At 61.4% G+C, this 26,360-nt stretch overlaps 1 protein-coding gene across 1 annotated transcript in view; it reads right to left on the minus strand.

Annotated features, from left to right (window-relative positions):
- The window catches only part of FIBCD1 (fibrinogen C domain containing 1), a 29,010-nt gene extending 2,777 nt beyond the window's left edge, over positions 1-26,233 (minus strand). The window contains exons 1-6 of the mRNA XM_039862863.1: positions 26,155-26,233; positions 17,945-18,424; positions 14,248-14,407; positions 13,776-13,912; positions 4,167-4,263; positions 430-609 (exon numbers count right to left, since the gene is read on the minus strand). Coding sequence (XP_039718797.1) covers positions 430-609; positions 4,167-4,263; positions 13,776-13,912; positions 14,248-14,407; positions 17,945-18,424; positions 26,155-26,226 — 1,126 coding nt within the window. The 5' untranslated portion in view covers positions 26,227-26,233. The remainder of the gene's footprint in view (positions 1-429; positions 610-4,166; positions 4,264-13,775; positions 13,913-14,247; positions 14,408-17,944; positions 18,425-26,154) is intronic.
- Between the last annotated feature and the right edge of the window lie 127 nt (positions 26,234-26,360).

A 26,360-nucleotide genomic window follows, 5' to 3' on the forward strand; every position in this document is an offset into this window, starting at 1 on the left:
GACACACCCACGGTGTCCGCGCAGCTCACGTGCACCCGCAGCGCCCCCTACGGGTCGGTGGCTGTCCCCTGGGTCTAGGCGGTTTCTGTTCCTCCCCCCAGCTTTCTCACGCGCTGCCTCCCTGTCCTTGCTTGTTCGACTCTGCCTAAGAGAAACCCAGCCCCCTTGAGAGACCCGCAGAGCCAAACCTCAGGTGTCTCCTTTCCTGGCTCACTTTGCTCATCTGCTAAATGGGCGAACACTGCAGGCCCTACTGGCTTCGTTTGCTGGGATGAGGACCAGGTGGGCCTTGGAGGGGAAGGGGAGAAACCTTGATCCCGACCCCAGAGGCAGGAGCACTTGCCCTGGCAGGACCTCCTAGGTGGGGAGACTGGTGGGCTCCCTCCCCCCACCCCCCCACCCCCGGCCTGCTGCAGCCTGGAGCCCTACCTGCAGTGCCCGAGTAGTCGGCCACAGTGAGTGGGAACCCGTCCTCCTCGGGGTCCACAGAGAACAAGCCCACGCCGAAGCTCCCGTAGTGGGCGTAGGCTGTGCCGTTGTCGAAGTCCTCTAGGTCCACGTGCAGCTCGTAGGCCGCCTGCGTGGTCAGTGCGTGCAGCCTCTTGAGCCCTGGAGTGGGAGAGAGAATGTAAGAGAAGTGGGGGGCTTAGAAGGTCCCGCCCAAGAGAAAACTAGGTTGAAACAAGAGCTAAGCTCATGTGGTTGGTGACAGAAAGGGAAAACAATCCCAAGTGTCTGAGGTGGGGCCCGGTACACAGTAGGCGCTCAATAAATAGATGAGAGGCAGAAGGCGGAGCTTGTGTCTCCAGCTGCCTCTAAGGCCTGGCTCTGTACCTGTCCCCCGCCAACACACAACCCACCTCCTCCCTCCTCTGTCCTCCTCCTCCTCAGCAGTCCCATGCCCATCCTGGGTCTCACACCAGGCCTCCTCCCCCCCCGCCTTCCCCACAGTCACTCTGGCACTTCCTGCCACTCTGATTATCTCTTGGATGAAGGGGCCATTTAATTAAACGCCTTACAAGTTATCAGCATTGAGTGACAGTTCATCAGCCTCTCCCTCCTGCCTGCCTTTCCAGAGCTCTACACCACCCCCGCCTCACGGGTCACCGTGTTCCTGCTAACTGGGCATGACGGCCGTGTGGCCCTTCCCCATCCAGCCTAGGGGCAGCCTCGGTCCCGTGGTCCAGGTCCAAGGACACAGTAACAGCAGCACCAACAGCTGACCTGCCCCGCGTCTCCCTGCCTGTGTCCACTCCTCCCTGGGCTGGAGTTCCAGAGCGACCTGCTCTCCCTCTCTGGGCCCCGGCATGCACACCTGTGCAGTAGGCCTCACTGGGCTGTTGGGAGGGGCTAGAGGGCTCCACAAACTCTGAAGGGCAGGCAGCGGGCAAGTGACAACAGCCACTACCCAGACAGCACTTAACAGATGCCGGGCACTGTTCTGAGCACTTCACATGGGTTAATGAACCCTGCGGCATTAGGATGGGTCCGATTTAATTAAAGAATCCCTGTGCGATTCTTAGAACAGAGCCCAGCCGGCTGCACATCTTACTCAGGTGTTCGCCGCTGCTGTCACGGTCCAGCGAGGCAGCCGCTATTATTATCTCCTATTTTCTAAGTGAGAAAAGGAGGCACGGGGGGGTTAAGTAACCGGCCCAGGTCACGCAGCTGCTAAGTGGCAGAGCTGGGATTTGAACCTAGGCAGATTTGCCCGGACTCCTTGCTCTTATGCAGTTCTTGCCTGGGACGAATAATCAGATCCAGGAATAGGGCAAGAGGGAGGCCAGCCCCGTGGGGATGCTGGAAGATTCCTTTCCCCACCACTGGATGTTCGCTGGTGGGCTGAGATCCGACCCCATCATCCATCAGAGTTCAAATAGCAGAGCTTGAGAAAGAAGGAGCCAGCAAATTAAAGTGGAGAGAAAACACAGACCCCCAAACCTGGTATCGTTGCCCCAGTGAATTCTCAGATGGACTGAAGGTCGGAACCTAACATGCGACACTGAGAAAGGATTAGTAAATAGGAGACGTTCCTAGAAAACTGGGAAGGGCCTAAAACCCAGAGGATAAGAAGGAAAAGACTGGCAGAATTGGCTACATGAAAATGAAAACTTCTAGGAAATAAGCAATAATTTTACAAAAAAAAAAAAACTGGAAGATAAATGACTGGGAGTAAATATGTATCACTTGTATCTGATATAGATCAATAACCTTAATATATAAAGAGCTCCTGAAACCCAATAGGAAAAGACAAAACACAGGATGGGAAGGTGACAGGAACGTGAAGAGCAGAGGGATGTGGGACCGGGCTCGAGTTGACATTCCGGTCAGGGCTCCGTGTCTGCCAGGAGCTGATCAAGGCCCTGCCTAACGTTTCCTCCCACACCGTGGCTGCCGATAGATTTCAATTAAGATGCTCGGAGCGACGGAGGCATCAACGCTGCTCCCAGGGGGCGGGTGGTGAGTGGGAACAGGGCCTCCACCCGGCCGCCTTCGCCCTGTCTTCACACACCCACCTGGATGGGGGCGGCCAGGGCAAGGGTCTCCCCACCTAGAAGCTTCTCTCCCCCACCCCCTGGCCTGCCCCTGTGTTCATTCATTCAGTTCAGGGGATGGTTCAAAGCTTGGTGTGGCCCCAGCACGTGAACTCTGCCCAAGCTCCCCGACTCCAGCACACGCTAGCGTGTGACTTGTGTCACTTGCACCGAGTGATCACCCTTTCTGAGCCTCAGTTTCCTCGTCCATAAAAGGGTGACAGGGTGTGAGGTATCAGGCCGAAGTGTGTAAAAGGGTCTGGGCACACAGGTGTGCAGTAGTTGAGGCTGTGGTCATGCAGTCCACGTGGGGATGTCACCTCTCCTGTGGCTAGTGCCCGTGTGGCACCAGGGACAAAGCTGAGGTCCGGGCAGAGAGGGTCCTGCCTTCATGTCTTCGGTCATGAAGATGGACATGAAGCAAACAACAGCCTAAATCACCACCCGGGGGCCTCTGCACACGTGGGGAGAGGGCACACACCTGGCCCCCACCCCCGAAAGTCCTGACAGACCTGGAACCCTTCCGACCCCACCTGGAGCCCAGATCCTGGCGCTCGGCCCTCCAGGTGGTGCTTCCGGCCAGCCAGGGGCCTCACACCTCTGCCCTCACCCCCTCTCCCTCCTGCCCGGCTGTCCCCAACCTCGCTGGGGAATGACACCAGATGTCCGTGCCCGGGGATGCCAAAGTGGCACAGGTGTGCCGTGGGCCGTGCGAGGTCATTCCAGTGATGGAATGGGTCATTCCAATGCCTGTGTTTACTTTAACATATGTTAAAAGGTAAACAGGAGTGACTGACTGCTCATGGGGCACAGGGTTTCTTGTTGGGGTGCAGAAAATGTTCTGGGACTGGATAGTGGCCATGGTGGCAGAACTGTGAACATAGTAAAAAACCACTGAATTGTGCACCTTAAAACAGTGAATTATCTCTCACAAAAAACAAAACAAAACCCAAAACCTCACCTTGCAAGCCACAACTCGCCACCAGACATATAGGACCTCGGGTCTAGAATTTTCATTAATGTTATTCTTTAGAATGAAATTATGTATGTATTTTAAAACATTAAAATATTGAGTTCAAAGAGAGACAGTATGTAAATAATAGTGATAATGACTATATGAATCTAAACTCTTCGAGCTCTTTCTTTGCCCCAGGCATGGACTCTGTGCCAGCGGTGGAAAGTGGGTGGCTGTGCCGAGGGACCGTCGGGAACCGTGGGCAGGGACACCGAGTGGCCACCCTCCTAGGAGTCACGCCCTCCATGTCCCGAGCACGGCATCCAGCACCCCTGACCTCCGAGGGCAGGGCGCTTTGGGGGTTGTCCTGGCCCTCCATTATGTGGAACTGAGTCCTGCACCTGCCCACGGCTGCCTTGACACATGACAAGTGGCCAGGCCCCAAGGCGTCCCCGACAGGAAAAGCCCATGTGTCCATGGGGCTCATCCTGGTGACCATGGTTCCTGTACCTGCTTGCCCCTCTACTTCATTCCCTCTCAACGTACTGATGTCGCCCCTTCTGACGCAGCACCCGCGAGCTGGCTCGGTGTGCCCAGGCCAGGGAGACGCAGCCAGCCATCCGTCTGGGGAGAGCCGGTCCCCCAGCCCCCCAGTCTGCAGGTGGCAGGGTCCTCACCTAACCAGTGCTCCCCCGTGAGCTTGCCGAAGCCGTCCCGGTACGCCTCCCAGCCGCGGAAGAAGTTCACGGAGCCGTCCGCCCGTCGCTGGAACACCTGTAAAGCATGGTGAGGATGGGGAGCTGGCGCCGGCCCCCCCAGCCCCAGCCCCCACGGGTGTCCCCCTCGCCTCGCCTGCCCGCTGGCTCCTGAGGGCAGGGGCTGGGCCTCCCATGTCCCTCAGCACCCCTGGCATGGGACCTGGAGCAGAGCTGGGACTCCAGGGCATGGGGGTGGCCCGAGGTGGCACTGACCGAATGTCCCCCAGCCCCCAGCACGTCCCCTCAGGAAGGAATCCTGGTCACTGGGGTTGGGTGGAGGAAACCCAGCTCCCAGGCCAACCTCCGCTGCCTGGACAGGGGACCCTGGACTGGTCTCCACCCAGCTTGGGCCTCAGTTTCCCCACAAGTCAAATCACGGGGGTGGACAAGAGTCCTGACATCTTTCCCAGGTCCAATCAAAACTGAACCAAACCTGAGCTTCTTCTGCATGATTTTAAAGAGATTGAGACTACTATTACACAGCCACACACACGCACGCACGCACGCACGCATTACACGCACACATACATGCACGCACACGCGCACACACGCACACACGCACGTTTGGCCTGCAAAGCTCCATCTCTCAGACCACCTCTGCCAGGCATGAACCAACCCCCGCTTTCCCCCGCCAATAGAAAAGGCCCAGGCAGCAGATCAGTGGGGTCTGGAGAAACCCGAGCCCCAGCCCCTCCCGGGGGAGGCGGCTGGGCTGTGACGTGGGTGCCACCAGCGGCCCACGTTCCTCCTCCAATCACACGCCTGGTCTGGGAATCCCGCCGGTGAAACCGCTTTGAAATAAGCACCACACTGGTTCCGGCCAGAGCTGCCCTGAGTATTTCTAGGGTCCGCTCACAACCCTGCTCCCGCCCGCCCCTCGCTTCCTCCTCTCTCTGTTTAACGAGCCTTTTCCTCGCTCATTTGCCGAGGCAGCAGCCCTGGCTGCCAACCCCTCCGACTGGGCCCGAACCAAGTCCCAGGCGTCCCAGCCTTGGCTACCGGTTTCACTGGTAAGCAGCCTGATTTCAGTCGCCCGGAACTGAGCGGGTGCTGGTCTGCCCGCGGGGGCTCTGCTCTGTCCCTGGGGACGTCAGGCAGCAGGAGGGAGGTGGCACCCCTTTTTCTTGCTCCATGACCTGAAACCTGGCCCAGCCCTGAAATGTGAAAGTCATCAGAAGGGGCCAGCTCCGCAGAGGGAAGTTCTATCAGGCTCAGATCTGCGGGGTGTGGACAGCGTATTGATGGTGCAGATTACACCCTGAGCACACCTGCTGAGAGGCCTAATCCTGGCAGGAGCAGGGATGGGGATGGGGGGCTCCTTGGCTCCCCCAGGAGGAGAAGGCAGCCGGTTTCTGCCGGAGCGGGGAGCTGGGCTGGTGGGGTAGGCAGTGGTTTTGGACGGGGGGCTGCAGAGCCCTGGGGAGTAACTCCAGCCCGCTGAGCCTCAGCTTCCGCATCTGTAGAGTGGAGCCCAGGAAAAGCTCAGGCCCTGGCCCATGGCTGGGGCTCGGTGAGTGCCAGCTAGAGACAGCACGGCAACACCGGCCAGCCGCGGGGGCCTCCGCTCTCCTCCCTCGGCCCCACCTGGGTCCTCCTTCCAGACACGGGCTCTGCACCGCTCGTCCCTGAGCCATCTCAGGGGTCCTGCCCAGGCCCCTTCCATTCACTCAAATGTTCCAAGCACCAGCTGGGGACACCAAGTCAGGGCCCTTCGGGCAGAGGAACAGGGGTGAGGCCTGGGCTCAGAGGACCCCACCCAGGCAGGAAGCGGGGCTGATCTAAAGGGTGGGGAGGGAGGCCCTGGAGGAAGGACAGGGTGCTGGCCCCACGTTCATCCACCGTGTGGCCTGGGGAAGACATTCATCCCCCTGGGCCTCACGTTCCTCACCCTCTGAGAAGCCTGCCTCCCGGGACCTCGGTGAGCGGTAGAGGGCACGGTGGCTGGTATGTCATAGCCATCGTCATCATTTTTCCTGCTACTACGATTAGGAAGTAAACAGTGTGAATGCCAGGCTTCCAGGCACGGGCAGGACATGAAGCCCAGACCCTGGGAAGGACGAGCCGTGTGGCCAGGAGCAGCTGGCCGAGAGGCGGCCACAGCAGCTGCTCAGAGCTGAGCCCCCCTTAACCCCGCCCCGGGACAAAGTTCTGTGTCGCCCGACCCCCTCCTCGTTATGGTAGACAGAAGCCCAGACGCTGGCCAGAGGCCGGGCAGCCATGAGCAGCGGCGTGTGCAGCGTGACCCACACGTCACGCCCACAGCCTAAGGCCACTGTTCCCCACTCACACCGCACCCGTGTTTGCCAGCGTGTGCCACCGACCAGGGCGTCCGCTGCCTGGGCTGTGCCTCCTCGTCTCCTGGCCAGCCTCTCACGCCAAGAGCCGACCTCTAGGCCCAGAGTCCTCGGCCCTTCTTCCTCGCTGCCATCCCCGGCTGGGTGTCAGTCACAGGCGTGACCACCCCGCTCCAGGCAGCCGGGTTCGTGAGCAGTGCGGGTGACTGTCGTCTCGGAGCCGCCTGGACCTCCCGGGTCTTCCTTCCCGACCTGGGGAGGTCCGCTACGATCAGGTTAGTGCTGCAGGTGTTCCCAGCAAAGTGGTTGGAGTTGACAGAGTGTTCGTTTGCCAACACGGGCCTTTAACCTGAGTGGTGACTTGTGACCCATCTGAGTGGTGACTTGTGACGTGGCTTTGCAGAAGCGTCTCTGGACTTGGTGACCCAGGGAAGTACGGTTTGCAGGGTGACACCCACTCACGGGCGTTTCTATGTGAAACAGACACTCCTGCAATGACACCTGCCCTAAGAGGCTGCATTCTGGTATTTTCTGTCCTGTGCTGTTCTATTCCACTCTCTGCGACTTAAAAAATAATGCCGATCACAAAATAAATTGATCTCGCCACCTGCCCACGGATCACGACCCGCAGCGTGCGAACCGCTGCTCTGGATGTCGCTGACCGTTGCCACGGGCGCCCCTTATCCCTCGGCTCCAATATCAGGTGACCAGGTGTGCTGGGCGCCGACTAGGACCTCAGACTCGGAACCCCGGCCTGGCCCTGGAGCTGATTACCGAGCAACGTGCCGGCACGTTCCAAGGGCGCATGCGGGCGAGTGCAGGTCTCCGGTGTGCGGGGAGCTTTTCTCTAATGCGGACGCTCAGGGCAAACTGCACCTGTGGCTCCAGGCTCCTGGAAACCTCTGGACTTCAGGGACACCGGATGGCAGGCTGTCGCCATGCCAAAGGCCTTCGGGACAGAGCGAGGATCAGCCGGACAGGAAGACACGGAGACGGGGGTGAGTAACAGATTGACGTGTCCACTTCCCCCTCCTCTGCGCACGCACGGAGCACGAATCCCGCGTAGGCAAAAAAGGAGGTGACGGGTGGAGGGTAGGGAACTAAAAAAATCACTTATTAATTTTGAGGCTACACTACTCATCAGTCCAGCTCCGGGCGGCTGCACGGCGGCCGGTCGGTCGGTGGAGAAACGCTGGCCGCCCCCGCGGACCCTTGGGCAGGCGCCACGAGTGAGAGCAGCCTGTTTCCTCGGTGCGGATTCTCAAAAGCCAGCCGCCTGGGCGTCTTCCAAGTGCCGCTGGGCCCACGTGCTCCCGCAGATGGCGATCGGGGTTTCCGAGGAGGGAGGACCGCACTTGGGGCGGTGGGAGAGTGGCTGACTGTCCCCCGTTTGTCAGACGGGCTCCAGGGGTCCGGCTCGCGCTCCACAAGTGGTTCCCGCCAGGGCCCCTTCCTCGGACAGGCCCCATCGGCATCATCGTCCTGGGCGCCAGAGCCCGGCTCTGTGGTCAGCCCAGCACTAGCCAGTACCCTCGAGGACGGCCACAGCCCTCCTCACCACGGCCCACGACGAGGGGCTCGCGCTCCCATTTGGCAGAGGAGAAGACTGAGGTTTGGAGAGGTGGGGCCACCTCTGCAGAGTGGGGGTGTCTCCAGCTGGGGTGCTGGGGCCCACTGAGGCCAGAAGAGGGAGGCTGACAGCGCACGAATACAAAGGCTGAGGGGTGCCCCACGGCCGAGGGGGTGGATGTTGCTCCCCCACGCCCATGAGCCCACCTGGCCCGCATCGGAGTTGTGCTGGGCCGGTGCCCACCTGCTCAGACTCCAGCCAACGGGCTGCGGGACCATTTAAGCCTCGGCTTCTGTCTTCTGCAGAATGAAAGGGTCGCTGCCCCGAGCCCCACGTCGGGTGACTCTGACTCTCAGAAAGCTCACAGCCGCAGGGAGACGTGGACGCACAAGCCAGTGGTCGCGGGGTGGAGCCGTTCCCAGTCCGGCATGTTCCTTTGACCTTTGTTTCATCATCTGTCAAACGGGGATTTTAACGGCCTCTGCCCACAAGGATTTGGTGATGGTTAAATGTGCTGGTTGATACACGGAATTCCGTAATGGAAACAATTGTTGTTATGTGTGCTGGTTGCTCAGAGGAGGATGAGCCATCTGACGGGGTTGGGGAGGTGGTCTAGGAGAGCTTCCTGGAGGAGGAGGTGCTCAGCTGAAATGTCGATTGAGCGGAGTCTTGCTTGGCAGGTGATCAGCAGTTGCTGAGGCCCCAAGTTTGTGGGCTGGGTGGGTCCAAACCCGACAAGATAGGGAGAGGGTGTCTCTGCTACCTTAGAAGGGAACCTCAAGAGGCAGCATCTGAGATCTTTCCTAGAGGCTCTGGTGACGCTGTTGTGGAAACCAGTTACCAGCAGGACGATGTTGGTCGAGTGGCTGCGGCAGCCACCAGCCTCCACTTCTGGGAGGCGGGAGGGCTGTGGCCGAGGCGGGTGGTTTCTGAAGAACAAAGGACTTGGACGTCAGGGAAAGCAGCCCCCGGGGAGCCTCTGCTTTCCTGGGAGGCAGCTGCTCCGCAAATCCCGTCTGGATCCTCTGGGCACCACCCCGGGGGGGCCGTCTTGCCGGCAAGAGCACGGTTCCGGAAAATGCTGAACTGAGTTCAAACCCCGACTCTGCCTCTCACAGGCCATGTGACCTCCAACTAGTCACGGACCCTCCTGAACCTCAGTTTCCCTGTACAAAAAGGCACCGTCAACAACCCCTCTGCTACCCTGTGGGGTCGCAGTAAAGATGTGAAGAAGTAGAAGTGTGAACCGGGGCGCACAGTAGGTCTCGCCAGCATCGCCTCCCTCCGCTGCAGAACCAGCTGCCAGGCTCAGGAGGAAGTGGGCCCCCGCCTTGTTTGTGACTGAAAATGGTACCCCCGGGCTTGGCACCCCGCCGCGCTTCCCGGGCTTGGCAGTCGGCACCTGGCACACACCGCTCAGAGCTGCCATTTACCAAGTGCTGCGGCACCAGCTGAGCCTTCACGTGCCACCCCACCCACCTACAAGTTCGAATTATCCACACTGCCCTGGCCGAAGGCAGGCTTTGTCCGCACAGATCCTATAAGGGGAGGTTGGGGCGTTGTCACCGCATGTCACTGTTAACGTGTGCTGGCTCCAAGGACTCCCCAGAGCAGTGGGGGCCAGTGCCGAGCCAGGCTGCAGCTTGGAGACACAGTGGCCCACTGATGTCATAGCGGGTCCCCCTGCCACCACAGCCCCTGGAACAAGAACTGTCCACAGCCCCAGCCAACAGCCCTGGCAGGATCCACAGCCCTGCGGCCCCAGGCTGGGGGCTGTGCCCGCATCTACTGAGACCTCGGGCAGCATTTCATCTCTGCCTGAGCCTGATCCCACTGCCTGCTGCACTCCGCAGGCTGGAGGCTCCTTTGATGTTTTCTAAGAGAGAGAAGGATTTTCCTCCCCACCTGGGGAGCTCAGGTAGGGGGGACGGGCATGGTGGGGAGGGGAGGGGAGGGGAGGGGAGGGTTTCCCTCTCTGTGGAGCCAATTGGAGGCACGTCTGAGCCACCGACCCTGCAAGGCAGAAAAGCGCCTGGCGGAGTGGTCTCCACGTAGAGTGCGGGCTTAGGCCACTGGGCTCGGGGCATCGAGGACAGCCTGCTTGCAGTGTGGGTCCGAGTGGGGGCTCAGAGCAGAACTGATTCTACTGCAGGGCCCTGCAGTGGCAGACGCTGAGCTGGACCTGATTTCTGCAAACATGAAGGTTTGGCGGCACCCCTATACGCAAGACTGTGCCTTGGGGCAGAGAGGCAGGACAGTGGGGAGACCCTGAGCAGGATCCTCCTTCCAACCACCCAAAACCCACACTGGGCCCTGGGCATGGCCACCCAGCTCCCCAGAGCCTGCAAGGAAGCCGAGCAAGATAAGTGGGCTACCCCACTGGCCGGACGAGGAAGGGGACGTGACCATTCCAGTCTTGCGGGCGGGGGTGGGGGGGTGGGAGGTGAGCTGGAAATGTCCCGTGCATCACATCACCTTCCAAATGAGGAAGCTGGGCCTCTACTTTCACACATCTTCACCTCTGTAAAAACACTGCAGATAGAGCGGGTTCCTCTGCTCCTGAGGAACCCCCAAGCTCAGTATGGGCCCCCTGCTCCTCACTCCTCCCTTACAGGCAAGCAGCCTGCGAAGGATTCTGACTCTCCTTACTGCAAACAGCATCATATTATCCCAATTTAACAGATAAGAAAAGTGAGGTTTGGAGGGGGGAAGTTACACCACGAAAGAAGCCGATAGTCGCTCTAGGCAAGAATTTGGGGAGCACTGATGGTGTGCAGGCACCCTGTGGAGCCCGGAGCCGCAGCGGCCACCAGATGGTGCGTCGCTGCTGGTGGAAGTCACTCCTGGCCGAGGCACAGACAGGAAACGTGTGGGCAGGTGATCCCTTAGCTGCACCTGTGCTGGCTGCAAAGCTGGAGCGGGAGGATGGACCAGCGGTCAGGGAGGCCTCTCAAAGGATATGGAGACTAAGCTGGACCCGGCGAGGAAGGTCCTTGCCCAGGGTCACCGGTTAGCAGGCGCAGCCCTTCCTACCTGCCTTTCCTCCTCCTTTTCTGGGGCAGGAGTGGGGGTGGGTGCATGTGTCAGGTTCTGAAGTGGCCTTGGTGATCAGTGTGACTCTGTGTGGCTTGGGCCACTGTGGCCTTTGGGGAGCATGAAGAGGAGGCTTAGGTCAGCCAGAGCCAGCAGCCACATCAGCTGAAAGACCACCCTGAGGCATGCGTCCATCTGCCCCCGTGGTCTCCCTATTCCAAGGAGCCACTCGTGGCCTCATTCCCTCGTGGAGGCTCCCAGCAAGGGTTCGGGGCCCATGGACTTCACGCTCCCCAAACTGCTCCCCACACCCACCACGCCCCTCGGCCCCATGTCCCTGGGTCACTCCCTCCCTGAGGAAATCTCAGGGTGGCAGGAGCCCACTCTGCCCTCAGGAGAAAGCCCGACTCGTCACGTGCCCACACAGCCCACGCGACCCAGCCCTGCCCCCACACCGCGGTCCCAGGACAAGCCCCGCCCTCTCGCCGAGGACCTCTGCACACGTGTTCCCGTTGCCTCACCCCCCAGCACTTGGACGTCCCCATCCAGAAGCCGCTCTCGGCCGCCCCAGGCTCTGTTAGGGGCTCTCCTGCAGGCTCCCCCACAGCCCGAGCCCTGCACCCCTCACACAAGTCTGCCCCCTCGTCCAGCTCCCCGCCAGGCCGAGAGCTTGCTGCTGAATGCTCCGGCTCTGTAGCTGAACACACGAAGTAGCGAGCGCCACCGTGTGACATGCAGTTCCACAGACGTGCATGAGGCTGGGCCTCGGGCGGCCTGGGTGTGCCCCAGCTGGGTGCCCTTGGACAAGCCTCCAGCGCCTGGAGGGGTGCTGGACCTGTGCCGGGCAGAGCGGTGGAATACAAACTTATAAGGTGCCCTTAGGGGGCAGGGCTGCTGAGCCCCATCCTTGCCCGGTCTGGTCTCTCTGGCCGGAGTGTCCAGCCCCAGGAGCATTGTCCAGCAGGGAGAGCCATCCGACGTCGGCACTCGAAGCCTGGCAGTTTGGACATCGCATCTAATGAGGATGGATGGGACCAGCGTCCAGAGGGGCGGTGGCCGCTCCCTTCCGAACAACTGAGTTTCCAAGCGATGCTGTGTGCCAGGGCGGTGAGCCTGACAGATGCCCAGAGGGATCCGGGAAAAGATTGCTTTTGACAGAAGCCCAAATGGACATTAACGATTATTGGCCGTGCAAGCACTTCTCAGCTAATCTGGGCCTTTCTTGCGGGACCCCGATCCAGGTGTCTGAGTGGGAGGGCCTTGCTCATCCGCTCCCCTCTGATCACCCTGGAAGCCTGGGCTCCAGGAATTACCCGCCTCCCCCGAATCTTGACTGACTTCCCGGGAGACTGGCTCAAGTCCGCCGGGGCGGAAGATGCGTGGCTGGGGCCGGCGTCTCCGTCTTCCGTTGAGCCTGTCCTCACCCTTATCTCTGGTTTTGGGCTCTGGCTGGTACGTTGGATCGTTGAGGGGATCCCAGAGGCAAACACCATAACTCCGATGTTCTTTTAGAGCTTTGAGCCCCAGATGCAGATGAAGCACATTGAAAAGCTCTCCTCTGGAGCCGGAAGAGAGGTCTGGAGGTGCACCTGTCTCTGGGGCCGCAGAGCCTCAGCTGCCCTCAGTGGCCCTAACGGTAGGCTCTGCCCTCCAGATGCACTCATCTTGCTCCTTGCCTGCCCCCCTCAACCAAGCAACCCCCGGCCGGACCTGGGGGGCTCTGCTCCAGGCTGAGTGGCCCTGAGCTGGCTCCTCGGGCCTCCCGTTCGGCCTCCAGTGCGTTCCTTTCCTGCATAAACCAGCCACCTTCTACTGCTTGCAGTTACGATCTCTAAGTAACGGACGTGGGTATCCCCATTTCACAGCTAAGGAACCTGAGGCCCAGAGAACTTACGTACTTGCCCAAGACCCCACCGCAGCACTGACAGCCACATCCAGCTCTGTCCGTGGATGCCGGAGCCCCCTCCCCTCCCCCAGTGGTTCAACTGCCTCGCTCTCTGCCTCCCTGGCAGATGCGCCCAGTCACAGTGCCACCCCTGCCCTTCCGGTGGCCGTTCGAACCTTTCACTGCTCCCACTTCCCACCCAGGCCGGAACCAGAGGCGAGAGGAAGTCGCGATGGCTCCCTGCCAGGAGGCCGTCAGGGTCTCTGCTCCCAGCGGCCGGGGGCTCCCCCTCTTTATCTCCTGCACACACACCAGCTACAGGATAACTCGACAGTTAACCATAGCACCAGCTCTTGAACTCATATCGGCCAGGGGTTCTTGGTGTTGCATGTCATCCTAGGAACCCACCCCGCCTGACCCAGCACCCCGGGGAACCGCCGTCCTGGGAGGGCTCGCGCTCAGGGAGCAGCAGGTGGCTCCGCGGACAGGTGACAGGTCTAACACCTGCTCCCGAGCAGGCCCCGCGGTCAGCCTGCAAGCCCCGTGTGCCCGTGCAGGTTTCTGTGGGTACGGAGCTCTTCCGTGACATTCCAGGTAGGTTTGTGGGGGCCGGAGGGCACCAGGCAAGGCCAGGCCAAGGGTGGGAGGCTGGCGAGAGGATCGGAACTCATGGGGATCATGGCCTGGGTCACCCCCGGGGCCTGCCCTGGCAGCGTGCGGGGCGGAGAGAAGGCCGGGAGACTCACTGTCCAGCCGCCTCCGTCTGTGTGCATGTCGCAGTAGACCTGGAAGCCGGTGGGGTCATGCGTGGGAAAGACGGAGTAGACGCCGTCCTCCTGCTGTCCGCCGAGGAGGACGTCCAGACAGTCACGCGGCCGAGAGCCTGAGCCAGGGAAGGCCGTGAGGGTGGCTTGGCCACCGCCTGTGCCCCCGCCCTGCCCCCTCTGTCCCTGGGTCTCGCTGACTTGTCTGTCCACCACGCCCCGGGTGGGTCTGGGTGAGTGGCACCCTCTCTCTGAGCCTTGCTTTCCTCATCTGGAAAATGGGCACAATGAGCCCCGCCCCACCCCAGTGGGGGGTGCAGGCAGGGCTGCCTGGCACAGGAAGTCCTTGGCGGACAACAGCAGTGTGTCCTTATCGGTGGGGTGGGCGGGGGGCGATGCGGGGCTGGACCTGGGCATCAGGTCACCCGCGAAGGCATTCCCCGCCCCCACTTACCGTTGGGGCAGCCCCGGGGCCGCGACCCCCTGGCAGGTGCCCTCTGAAGGTCAGCCTTGACCCGAGGCCGGCCCAGCACCCGGTCCCTGTGCAGGGCGTCCAGGACGTCGCTGACCGAGTTCACCAGGTGAGCCATGTGGCCTTGGCTCTCGGAAAGAAGCTGCAGAGCACAGGGGTGATCGGTGGGGGCAAGGGTTCCGGTGGGGACACCGCACGACACCTGCCAGCCAGGTGGGCTCCCGGTGCGGTGCGAGGCAGCCCCTGCCCTGCGCTGGCCCCGGTCCGAGGCGGTCTGAGCCCGCAGGCTCAGAGGACGGGGGCTCAGGTGGGAGGGGACAGAGCGGCTTCCGCTTCAGCCCAGGTGAGGGGATTAAAGGAAGCAGATGGCATCAGGCAAAGCTGCCTTCAAACCCCGACGCACCCATTTTCCAGCTCTACAACTGGGGGGCTTAACCGAGCCTTGAAACCAGGCTAATGTGCTCTCACTGCAGCAACTGCTCTGGGCCAGCAACAGCCGTGGAAGGGCCCAGCTCAGTGTGGGGCCCGCAGCGAGCCTCTCGTCACTCGAATCCTTAAGGCACCTTCCAGGTTACCAAACACCGTCCCCCAACGCCCCTTTTGATGCCAGCAAGGTGGTGAAGGCGGGGGAGGGTGAATCTGCTCTTGGCAGGTGGGGGCCCCTGGGATGCTCCGCCCACCCCACCCATCCCCGACGCAAGCCTCGCTCTGAGTTTGTGTAGCTCTCTGTCCACCACGTCCCCTCACCCCACAGCACTGCCAGCAGTGGGGGAAACTGAGGCCCGGAAGGAGCGGTCCCTGATCAAGTACGACTTCAGGCCACTTCCTCAGGGCCGACTGGCAGGCAAAACACCCCGGGCTGTGTCGTCACTGCAAGGAGGCCGGGGTGGGGCAGGACAGCGACGGTGGTTGGGACCCAGGCTCTGGTGCCGATTCTGGGTTTTGACTCAGCCTCTGGAAGACCAGCTGAGCCTCTCCACGCCTGCTTCCTGCTCCCTGAACCAGAGCGACGGGACGTACATTTCCGGGGTGGGTGGAGAGGGCAGGTTCGTGACGGCGTGCGCTCGGGGCCTGAACGCTCAGTCTGTGTCCTCCATATCCATCGTTCCCATGAGTGTGGTCCAGAGGTTCATAGCTCAGCGCAGCACGGTCCCCCGGGACCTCCCGAGCGTGCTGCTGCCTGAAGGGTCTGGGGTCTGTCACCTTCCCACCCCGGGCTCCAGGAGGCTGCAGGACCATGGGCAGGGGAGGCTGGGTCAAGGGCAGCCAGCAGCCAGCCAATGGGTGTGGAGCCTACTGGGTCTTTGCACACCGAACCTGTCACCTGCCAGATAATAGCTCGTTGAAAGAAGGGAAATAGAAATACACGGCACCAGCAGTTTACAAAATATGATTCTAGGCTTGTTCGTAAGCAGGGGCCCTGCGAAGCTCTTAGTCTCCCTGTCAGTCTCTCCTCTGCTGAGCGGATGATTCAGTGAGGAGAGAGGCCGAGATGGGCAGGGAGAGGTCTGCGCAAGCCTCCTCCTGGCGGTGGATTTCTCCCTGGGCTTTACTTCAGTGCAGGGTCCTGTGGACGGACCCCATCCCTGCAGAGGGAGGCAGGCGGCCCCGGGGGAGGGGACAGGGGTGTGGGCGGCAAAGATCACTGGGCTCGCTGGTCAAGTCTCTAGGGTCTTGCCCGTGCTTCTGCGACAACGCAAACACACGAGGACTTAGGCGCCGCCCGCTCTTGCCAACAGGCGGGGAAGCCCTCGGTTAAAACCGGCAAAGGATGAAAGCTGAAAATGTGCATATAAACATGCCCCAAATTAATGAGGAAAGTCGCTCCTGCTTGCTGAACCGCACGGACGCATCGAAGATGACCCGGGGAGGCGGGAAATCGGCCCTCAGGCCAGGCACTTGCCACCTGAGCCTGTCTGCCCCTCCACAGAAAGGAATCACGATCCCACCTCTGGGGCTACTCTGCTAAGAAGGGCTTATTAACACACAGAACGGGCCCAGTCGGCGGGGATCCGTCATCACTGTCGTAAAGGGGTCCTGGATAGGGGAGGGGGGGGCTCCCACAGCTGAAACTTCAGTTTACAAGCAGTTTCCACCTTAATAATGAAAGATGCCGGTGTGCAGACGGCATCTCTCTGGGGCCAGACGCCAGCCGAGGCCCCTGCAGCCAGGCGCTCCAGTGTCCTGTCAGGTATGGACTATGTTTTCCCAACTTTGCAGGAGAGGAGGTCCACCCCAGGGAGGGCGCCTGACGTGCCCAAGGTCCCAGAGCTGGGACGTGGACCCTGAGGCCAGGGGGCCTCAGACATTTGTACACATGTCACCCTGGTACTTGCTGAGCTGTTGGGACCCGAGCCGGGGATGAGTGACGATTCGGGATGAGGTCCAAAAGTGTGGCAGTTCCAACAGGAGTGCCCATGGGTGCTGCTTTGGGAAACCCAGGGCTGGGCCGACTGGCTGAGGGTCTGGGACAGGTGGAGAAGAGGGGCCAGGAGCCAGCCGGCAGGGCTCTGCAAGACACGTGGTCTCTGAAACCACGCTGAGTCTCCAGGAGTCAGTCAAATTAAACATTCCTTTGAGAAGCAAATCTATCAGGTGAGCCTGGGCGCAGGAAAACTATTAGTCTTGCAGGAACAGCTCTAAGCCTCTGCTTGGATGGGGGTGGAGACCCCGAGGCCCCTCCTACAGTCCTCCATCCCAGCCTAAGCCCCTGGCGTCCATGGCTCAGACCTGGCTGACCGGGGGCTGAGCCATGTGGAGAGCGAGATGGGGGGCCCAGACCACCCAGAAAGTCTGGAGGTCTCCTGAGCCCTGCTGATGAGGGCGGGGGATGTGCAGACAGGGGCAGCAACGAGGCGGCTGAGCACCCCACCCCCACCCCGCCCGGGAGGGGGAAGCCGCCTCCCCATCAGTCACCCAGACAGGATGACAAGGACTGTAATTTCTCCAGCTGCAGGCTTCAGGGGGAGAAAACAGGCCCATTGCTCACGGGCTGTTGGGTGACCGAATGCCTGGTCATCCTGGGTGTCCGGAAGGGGCAGGGCGCACTGGCGGGGGCGGGCCTCGCCTCCTAGTCCCTAAGGACCTGAGTCACAGGGCTGATGGGGCACAGGGCTGGAGGCTGGACAGGGTGCCGGGAGGCCAGATGCCAGGCCTGGCTGGGAGGGTGTGGGGGGCAGAGGTGGCGGGGGCAGGCTGAGGGTTCGGTTGGGCTCCCCCCAACTGGTCCCTCCTTCTCGTGGGCATCAAATGCAGTAAATGGGTGGGGGACCTGGGGGTGCAGCTCTCTCTGACCGGAGGGCTTGTCACTGACTGGCCACAAGGCTTGAACCTCCATTCACTACTGGTGAAGGGAGGCCATGACCAGCCTCACCTGCATCTCACCTGCACTGGAGCACCTAGGAAGCCCCTGGATCCCCTGACCTGACTGCCGGATGCCGCAGGTGCTACACAAATACCCAGGGTCACCAGGACAGCGAGCAGGAGACGGTTTGAATCCCGGCACCATTCGCTGAATGGCCTTGGATGAGAGAGTCACCTCTCTGAGCCTCACGTCACCCGGAGAGAAAGCAACATCCCCTGGTCCCGGGACACTTGGAGATTCGGCGAGGCTGTGGACATTAAGCCACCCTCCCCACCGACCCCCACTAAGACCTCGAGCTCAGACCCTGCCCCTTACCTGGATGAGGTGGGCCTGCTCGCCCTGCAGGGCACTCAGCCCCTGGCCCAGCAAGCTGTGCCCCTTCCGCAGCCCCGCGCACTCCGTCTGCAGCTCCGAGGCCCGGGCCAGCAGCTGGGGCACTTGGTCGGCCAGTGTGTCCAGCAGCTCCTGCTCCTGTTCACCCACCAGCCGCGGCTCAGCCTGGTGCTTGGTCAGCGCCTGCAGCATGGAGGCCTGGGCGCCCTCCAGGCGGGCGAAGCCATCGGTGAGGTCGGGGCAGCGCGGGTCGATGAGGATGCTGAGGTGCGAGCTGTCGGCCCTCTCCACGGTGACCAGGGCGCTGTTGGCCCCGGCCGGCCCAGTGCTGACGACGGGCGGGAGGGCCGTGCCTGGCGTGTGTGCGTGGTTCAGGAAGAGCAGAGCGCCGGTGACAGCCACGGCCAGCAGCACGGCCAGGGAGAGCAGCACCGTGCACAGCACGTAGCCGCAGCTCGGCCTCTGCAGGCCAGCCAGGGCACACGGACACAGAGACAGACGGACGGACAGACAGACAGGAGAGAGAAGGAAGGAGAAGCCTCAGGAGCAGACCTGGGCCCCCAGCTCTGCCCAGGGAGGAGGGCCCAGGCAGCCTCGGGATGGGGCCTTGTGAGACCCGGGCAAGGCCTGGAGGGACAAGGGAGGAGAGACTCAGAGAGAGAGAGAGGTGAGGGACACTCCAAAGATAGAGCAGGAGTGAGAGATGCCGGCAGAGATGGAGAGGATGAAAAGAGAAACCGAGGCAGGGAGACCGACGGAGAGAGTGGCCCTAACCTCCACTCCACCGCCCCGCCCTGCCCCACCTGTAAAATGCGGACAACAGACATGACAACAGACATGCCCCCACGGCACACTTGGGCGCCTGGTGTACAGACTCAGGAAGAGAGCTGTAGCGGTGACGGTAACGGTCCCACAAGTCGTCACGCTGTCGCAGAGGAGTGAGTGCCTTGGGCAGTGGGTGCCCATCCCTGAAGGTCCCTTTTGACCTGGAGTACCCAAGTCCCAAAGCCTGTGCAGGCGCACGAGGCGGCCGTGGGTCCCGGGCACAGGGCGGCCTCCTGAGCACCCTCCCTCCCCCTTCCTCTCTCCCTCCCCCCCCAGCACCGCCTCCTGTCACTCTCCAGAGCCTGCGGGATAAGCACCATAAACACTGGTGGCAGCGTGCCACCAGGGTGGAAAGAGGCCTACCTCCCTCCGAGGTGAGGGCGGGGGCGACAGGGCAGCTGTGCCTCCCAGAACAGACAAAGCGGCATTTCGGGCACAGGATAAAGGTGACGAGCAAGGTGCAAACGGGGTTCGGGGCCAGCAACAAAGGAAGCTGGGACTCAAAGGAGCCGCCTGACACGGCGGCAACTCCAGACTCGCTGGACCGAGTCACGCACGGCCCGGGGCTGGCCACTGTGTCCGAATGTCCCCAATTTCAACTTCCTGAATTGGAGACAGGTCTTCAGAGTTAGTGTACCGAGGCGCTTGGCACCGCTCCTGGCCAGCTCTGCTTGTGCTGTAAATATCGGCGGCTTTTATTAACTCACGATCAGTGTACACAGAGCATCCGCAGGTGTTTGTTTTTTTTTTTTTATTTTCTACCCAGAGTGTTATTTCTGTATGTCGTTGATGCTAGGACTCACCTTCTCTTTTTTTCACGTTTTAATATCTCTGATATTGGGGGACATCTAACAGCCGTGATGGACAGCTTTCTTGCTTCATGATGCATAAAAGTGATGCTTCTTGCATCGTGTTAGAGGTCTCACTACGAGAAAATATGGCAGAGCAAACGGCTGCTTTTCCGTGAATTCAAAGCTACGAGTAACTCTCAGACTTCCTACGTGGCACCAGAGGAGGAAGATGGGGCGGAGGACCCCAGAGGAAGGGGTCTGTGTTATTGGTGAGCTGAGTGAGAGAGTTCCTTAGCCTGTCCCTGCAGTGTTGGGGACTCCCTGCCCCCAGGACTCGCTCCACGTCCCCCTCCTCTCTCCACACCTGCCCAGGGCCCAGGGGAAAACGTCCATCCTGGGCTCCACATCTGGGTGTTTTACTCTAGCCAGGCCCGCACGCCGCGTCAGCTCTAGGCTGGCTGTCCCTCTGCCCGAGGTGTCCACCTCCCCCTGCTTCTCATCTACCTGCCGAACTCTCGCTCTCCCTTCAGGGCTCAGCTAGATGCCACCTCTTCCAGGAAGCCTCCCTTGACTGTTTCCTCGCCCCCCCCACCCGAGTTTGGGCTGCTCCCACAGCCCTCGCTCGCTCCATGGTGGCATTTCTCAGGATGATCCCTGTCTGTGATTTCATTCACCCACGCGTTCAAACATCCGGTCAACATTCCCTGGTGACCTCACGAGCCAGGCTCCAGGCTGGTCCCTGAGGAGGTCAGGGCAGCCAGTCAGCCCAGTACGGCCCTGAGGAAGTTCCTGTCCCATGGGCTGTGCTTCCTGGGGCACAGATCCCTTTGGGAAGCTGTGTACACAGGGAAAGTTGGTGCCCAGGAAACTCGTCCTGGACCATGAGTCCCCAAGGGCAGGGACCTGCTCCCCGCCTGGCACAGAGCGGCTGGTTGTTGGATGAATGGAAGAGCAGAGAGACCAGCTCACCCCTTGGCCAGGCTGCGTGGGGAGGAGCTAAAGCCCCCGGGGTCTACAGGACTTGGCAGGGTGGAGGCCCAGGACCACATGCTGAGGCCTGGACCCTGAGGCGGCACCGCCTCTGACCCTGTGCCTACCTCTGATGGCCTGACACAGGACGAAGGCAACCTGCAGGACACCCAACGCCCCCGTCACTGCAGGTCAGCAGCTTCCAGACAGGCAGGCACCCCATGGTCACTGCCATTCCTTGAGCACATAGTGTTCCCGCCAGTGGAAGCTCCAGATAACCCCCTGCTGTGGGTGGGCTCATTCTGCAGATGGGAAAACCGAGGCTCGGAGAGCAGAAGGCCTCGCCCTTGGTTACACGGGAGGCAGGCGGAGGAGGCAGCATCGGAACCCAGGGCTGGGCGACCCAGACCGGCACCAGCTGTGCCCAGGCTACTCACTTTCCTTCTCACCTCTGCCTGAAGTGCGACTGGGCTTTGAGAGACAAAGCTCGGCGGCGGCAGTAAGTCTCCGTAGTAAGTCTCCGTTAGGCGCCCCCGGAGCTCATCAGGAGACACCTCGCCCCGGGCAATTCAGAGCGATGTCCTCCAACTGGAGAGCATTAAGGTCCCCAGGTGGCGAGGCAGAGTGGCCAGCCATGTCCCTGTGTCTCCAGGACCCTGGGCCTCTCAGGCACCCAGCTCCGCCCAAGCCCCTGGTCCCCGGTGGGAACGCAGTGTGCAAAGGAGGAGGGGGGCTCGAGAAGGCAGCCGGGGCTCCCCGAGGGGCAGGGGCACCATGGAGCCTGGAGATGCGGCAGGCCACGAGCAGAGGAGAATGAGTCTTTAGAGAGAAGCTTAAGCGTGAAGCACTGCCCGCTCTTACAGGCTGCCGTTTACGTGCCTCGCAGAGAAATCTGCCCGAGATAAGAAGGGGGGCGAGCAGCCCAATGGAGCATGCCACGGGCTGGAGCTTACTAATCAGCCCTTGGCCGTGGCAGAGCGGGGCGCACAGCCTGGGGTGTGCCGGAGGCAGGCGCACGCGCACGGGCCCCACTGCCGGGGCTGAGGAGCAGGAGACGGGGAAGGTGTCCCAGGCAGTGAGCACAGGAGGCGCCAGGGGCCCGGGGTTCGAGAACCCCTGGTAACCCCGCCATCTGTGTAAGCTCCCAGCTGGAGGGATGTGGCTTCATCCCCCGAGTGACCCCCAGTGTCAGCCCAAGGTCAACGGCTGCCCAGCAAGCCCGGGCCCAGGGGACAATAAGATGGGTTCGTGCCAGGGGAGGCAGCAGGTGGGAAGGCCCGGAGGTGTCTCACTTGAGGGGTGGCATCTATCCCAGCTGCCTCCTCTGAGTCCCCAGCCTCCAGAAGCGGCTGTGGGTCTGGCGGAGGAAAGCGGGGCTCAGGAGGAAGGGCCTCGCTGCCTCGGCGACTGCGGGCCAGTCCTGCCTCAGCTCGCGCCTGTCCTCTTCCCTGTCATCTAAGGGAGCTGAGTGGCGGTGGTCCCCCAGGAGGACTGAGACCACACTCCTTGTACCAAAGTAGGAGGAAGAAAGTCTCCCTCCGCGGGAGGCCAGGCCAGGTGAGATCCAGGTGCAGCCGCCTCCGGCCCCCATCTCCTGGGAGGACCCCGAGCAGAGGCAGGATGGCCGTCTGTGACGGAAACACGCTGTGGTGCCGAGTAGGGTGGTGCTGTGTGGTCTGGGCCTGGCGGGGGCTCAGGTGGGGTCACGGGGCCGCGGGGAGAGCGGGAGGCTCAGAGCCTCGCGAGACCTCCTCACCTCTCCCCGGCAGCCCACATCGGCTCCTGGTGAGGTGCAGGGGGCCAGTCCAGGACAGCCCGGAGAGTAGGGCTCTGGTTGTTCTGCTCAACATTCCAGGGTCCCAAAGGCTCGGGAAGAGGGCTCGCTGGCCCGACCTACGAGCCCTTGGCCCGGGGCGCCTGCAGGTCGCGCCTCCACCCCAGCCCCGACCTGTTCTCCCCACCTGCCTGGCTCTGCTCATTTCCCCCAACACACCTTGCCCTCCCTCCAGGATCGATTTGGCAAATGATGTCCTGCTTAAAGGTCACCTCCTCCGGGAAGCTCTCTGCGACCCCCTTGCCGGTCTCCCATCACGGCCACAGCACTCGGGGAAGTGGTGGGCTCTGGGACCGTTGACCACGGCCCCGGTCAGTCCGGCTGCTTCTCTTACTTCACCCACCTCCTGTCCCGGCCATGCCCCACAGTGACCTCAACCCAGACTCCAGGGACCAAGAGGAGAGAGGTCTTTCTCACTGTCGCGTCCATCACGCTTCGTGATGACACCTGACCCGCTAGTTTGTTTTTCCCCTGTGAGACTCTCAGCTCCCTGAGGCACAGGCTCTGGGTCTGGCTGCATCTCCCAGCTGAGGCAGGACTCAGTGTCACCAAGGAATTAAATGCCGTGAAGAGTTTCTCAGTAAGAACTCCTGTTCTTTCTGGAATGTTTTCCGAAGTTTTGAAGGTATTAAGAGACATTGCCTCAGAGAGGTCAAAAGCGGCTTGAGGACTGCTCAGAAATGAGGCCCCCCCCCCAGAAGACTCAGTTTCAGGGTGACTTCCTGCCCCATACTCCAGGACTAGAAGAATCTGTCTATTTCCAGATCTTTTCATCTGAGCAACTCCAAACTCCTGGCAAACATTCCACCATCGTCTCCTGCCTCGAGGGTACGCAAGCCCTCCTCATTCTGCACAGGGAGAGGGGACAGACACTCTTACAAAGTCAGCATGTCGTCCAAGGTCACCCAGCAAATGAGGAGCTGAGGCCAGATGGGGCCCGGGACAGAGTCAGCCCAAGGATGCTTGGACGCAGGCCCATTGGCAGTGGGTGCTGTGAGTGCCCGGGAACCACGCACCCGGGACTCTGGAGCCCACTCGTGACGCACCTGGGACTCTGGAGCCCCCCGGGCATCACGTGACGTGGCTGAGCAGGCTGAACGAAGAAAAGACAGCCAGCCTCCCCACCGAGGCTCAGCGGCCACCTGTGAGCACCCAGGTTCGGGTCCCGGCTGCCGCTCCCTTTGCCCATTTCCTCATCTGACAAGTGGGTCAATCACCCCTGCTACCAACCTCCCAGGGCGGCTCTGACTGAGAAACGAGAGCCGTGGAGGTGAGGCCGGCTGCTGCTCAGACTGTGGCGCTGGCGCCTGTCCCCCTGGAGGAGCGCCCCCGTTAAAGAACCTCAGCCGGACCCTCAGTGGGAGCTCGGTGGTCAAGTTACTGTCCCTGGTGGGCACAGGGGCGATCAGAACACTGACAGCCCGTGAAAGGGGACAGGCTGCTTTGACAACCACCGTCCTGGAGGTTGCACGGAAACACATCAGTACGTCACGTGACACTCCTAACAGCCCTTGTGAAGTGAGGAGGAAGCAGGGACTGTGATGGGAAAGCCCAGGCTCAGAGAAGGGGAGTAGCTTACCAGAGTCACACGGCATGTCTGTGGCCGAGGGACACGAGAAGCGGGCAGGAGAGCTGGGCGGTCAAGGCTCTCTCTTTTGACAATGGCCACGGGAAAAGCCCTGCCTCTTAATCGAAGCTTCAAAAAAGCCTGGCGTTAGCACAGGGGACAGCCCGTCCACATGCGGGTCACTAAAGGAGTGGGGAGATGAGGCGGTGTTTGATAGTAGCTCAGGCCCCTGGGGCTACGAGCCCTCAGCTGCCTCTGATGCCAAGGGGCAGACAGCTGGGCCCTGGCCTGGCGGCAGCTGGAACACATATCCCCAGGGAGCAGCAGTGGGAGGCTGGGCTGACTCAGGAGGCCCTGAAGCCACGGTTCAAACAGATCCCCCAGAAGCCACCTCCCCTTGAGACACAGCAGTACTTGCTGGCTCCTCTCCCACAGCTCCTCCTGGCCGAGGCTTCATGCAGTTCAGTTCAGCAAATGTCCCTCAGCTCCCAACCTGAACTGCATGGAAGGGCAGGAGCCTGGGCCCAGGGGGAGACCCTGGGCTGGGGGCCCAGGAGGATCACATGTCCAAAGGGAGCTCCTGATAGAGGAGAGGCTCAGGGCTAGGGCGTAAAGCGGTGAGATAAAGGCAGCTGAGCAGCACGGGCTAAATGCTGCTGGGACTTCAAGGCACAGCCATTGGGCACCAGGGAAGGCTTCCTGGAGGAGGTGACATTTAGTAGGCTTTTCCCTGAGTGAAGGGGTGTGTGTGTGTGTGTGTGTGTGTTGGCTCCCCAACTCACACACACATACACGAGGTAAGACACCAAAGGTTTGGAAATGGGAGGCCTGGTGTGGGACCTGGGGTTGGTAAATGACAGGCAGTCAGTACCTGTAAAGGGGCTAATAGGAAGGGAGAATGGGCCAAGCTGGGGATGACCTTGAATGGCAAGTCTAGGAAGTAGGAATGTTTTTGCTAAGAGGGGAGAAAGTCAGATTTCAGCAAGAGAAGACTGTTTGGGAGGGCTGACCTGACAAGGGACAGCTCGCCCAGGAGGCACTGGGCGAGGCTCAGGCTCAGACCCGGCTTCAAATCCTTTCTCTCCTGCTAACACGCTGTGTGACTTGAGCAGATGCCTCTGTGTCTCTGAGCCACCAACCCCTGTGACTTGGGAATGTGCATCCCTACGTAGCCCCTAGGCTGCTGCGGTAAGGGAGACTGTGTAAGCGTTTGGGAAGAGCCTTGCAAACTGTAGAGGGCTGGGCACCTACACCACGGCAGTGTCACTCCAGACAGAATGAGCAGGTTGCAGCTTCTGAGAGTGAGGGGCCATCAAGGCCCGCCCCTGCCGCCCCCCTCCTGCCGCTGCAAACGCGAACTGTTCCTTCCCCAATGACATCTGTCTGGGAGAAATTTGAAATTTAAAATGGGCAGCCCCATTAATTCCTCTCACTGCGCCTGCCGGCTCCAGTCCCTCAGCAGCCTGGCCTGGGGCAGCCCCCGGGGCTCCGCCTCCCGTCCCCACCCCCTCTATGGCCAGACCTGGAGCTCTGCCCCCACCCACTTCTGCTGCTCAGCCCTGGGCACCCTCAAAGCCTGTCCACCTCCGCTGCCCCTGAACGGGCAGCAGGAAGCGGGCAATGAGCAGACCTGGAGCCTCCAGACCCGGGTTCAAATCCCAGCGGAGCAGCGCGGCCTCCAGCTCTCTGAGCCTTGCTCTCCTTGCCTCAAGGCAGGAGAATCACCATGCCCGGCGATCTCGCAGGAGGCAAACGTTTATTGATCCTCTGCTGTCTTCGGGGGCCCTGGCTAAAGTGTGAGGATTCAGGAGTCGGGGAAGGGGGTTGAGTCTTAGCCCCAGAGCTCAGATTACCATGCCAGGCGCTTAGCACAGGGTGGCACACAAGGTGGACACTTAGTGGTGAAGATGCCCATCTAGAGGCGGGAAACAGACTCAGCAAGAGGCCACTCAGCGAACTGGAGGGCTGGTCCCACTGTGAACTAGACGACCCCTGCTCCCTGCACAGGCTTGCTCGGGCAGTCTTTTGGAGGCGCAAGGGGCCCCTGCCTCCTGCAGGGGTGCCGCCCCATCCCAAACCAGGCGACGAAGGCTCCCGCCTTGCTCCCGGCCTCCCGAACCTCGCGGGGGTGAGCCCCAAACTCCAGCCCCAAGCTAGGCGCTCACCCCGCCAGCCAGAGCGGCCACCGCCCCGGGCCCACGCGTACCTGCGGCTTGTCGCGCGGCCGGTCCTCAAGTTGGGAAGCGCCGCCCATGGTCTTCCACCGATCGTTGACCATCTCCCGGCAGGACCGGCGGGGGCGCGGGGCGAGGCGTGCCGCTGCAGAGCGCAAGGGCGCCGAGGTGGGAGCGGGATCCGGCGCGGGGCGCGTTCTGCCCGCCGGATCCCCGCCTCGGTGGCCCGCGCCGGAGC

The sequence above is a fragment of the Pteropus medius genome, unplaced genomic scaffold, assembly GCF_902729225.1.
Source record: "Pteropus medius unplaced genomic scaffold, Ma_sr-lr_union100, whole genome shotgun sequence".
Taxonomy (NCBI): Eukaryota; Metazoa; Chordata; class Mammalia; order Chiroptera; family Pteropodidae; genus Pteropus; species Pteropus medius.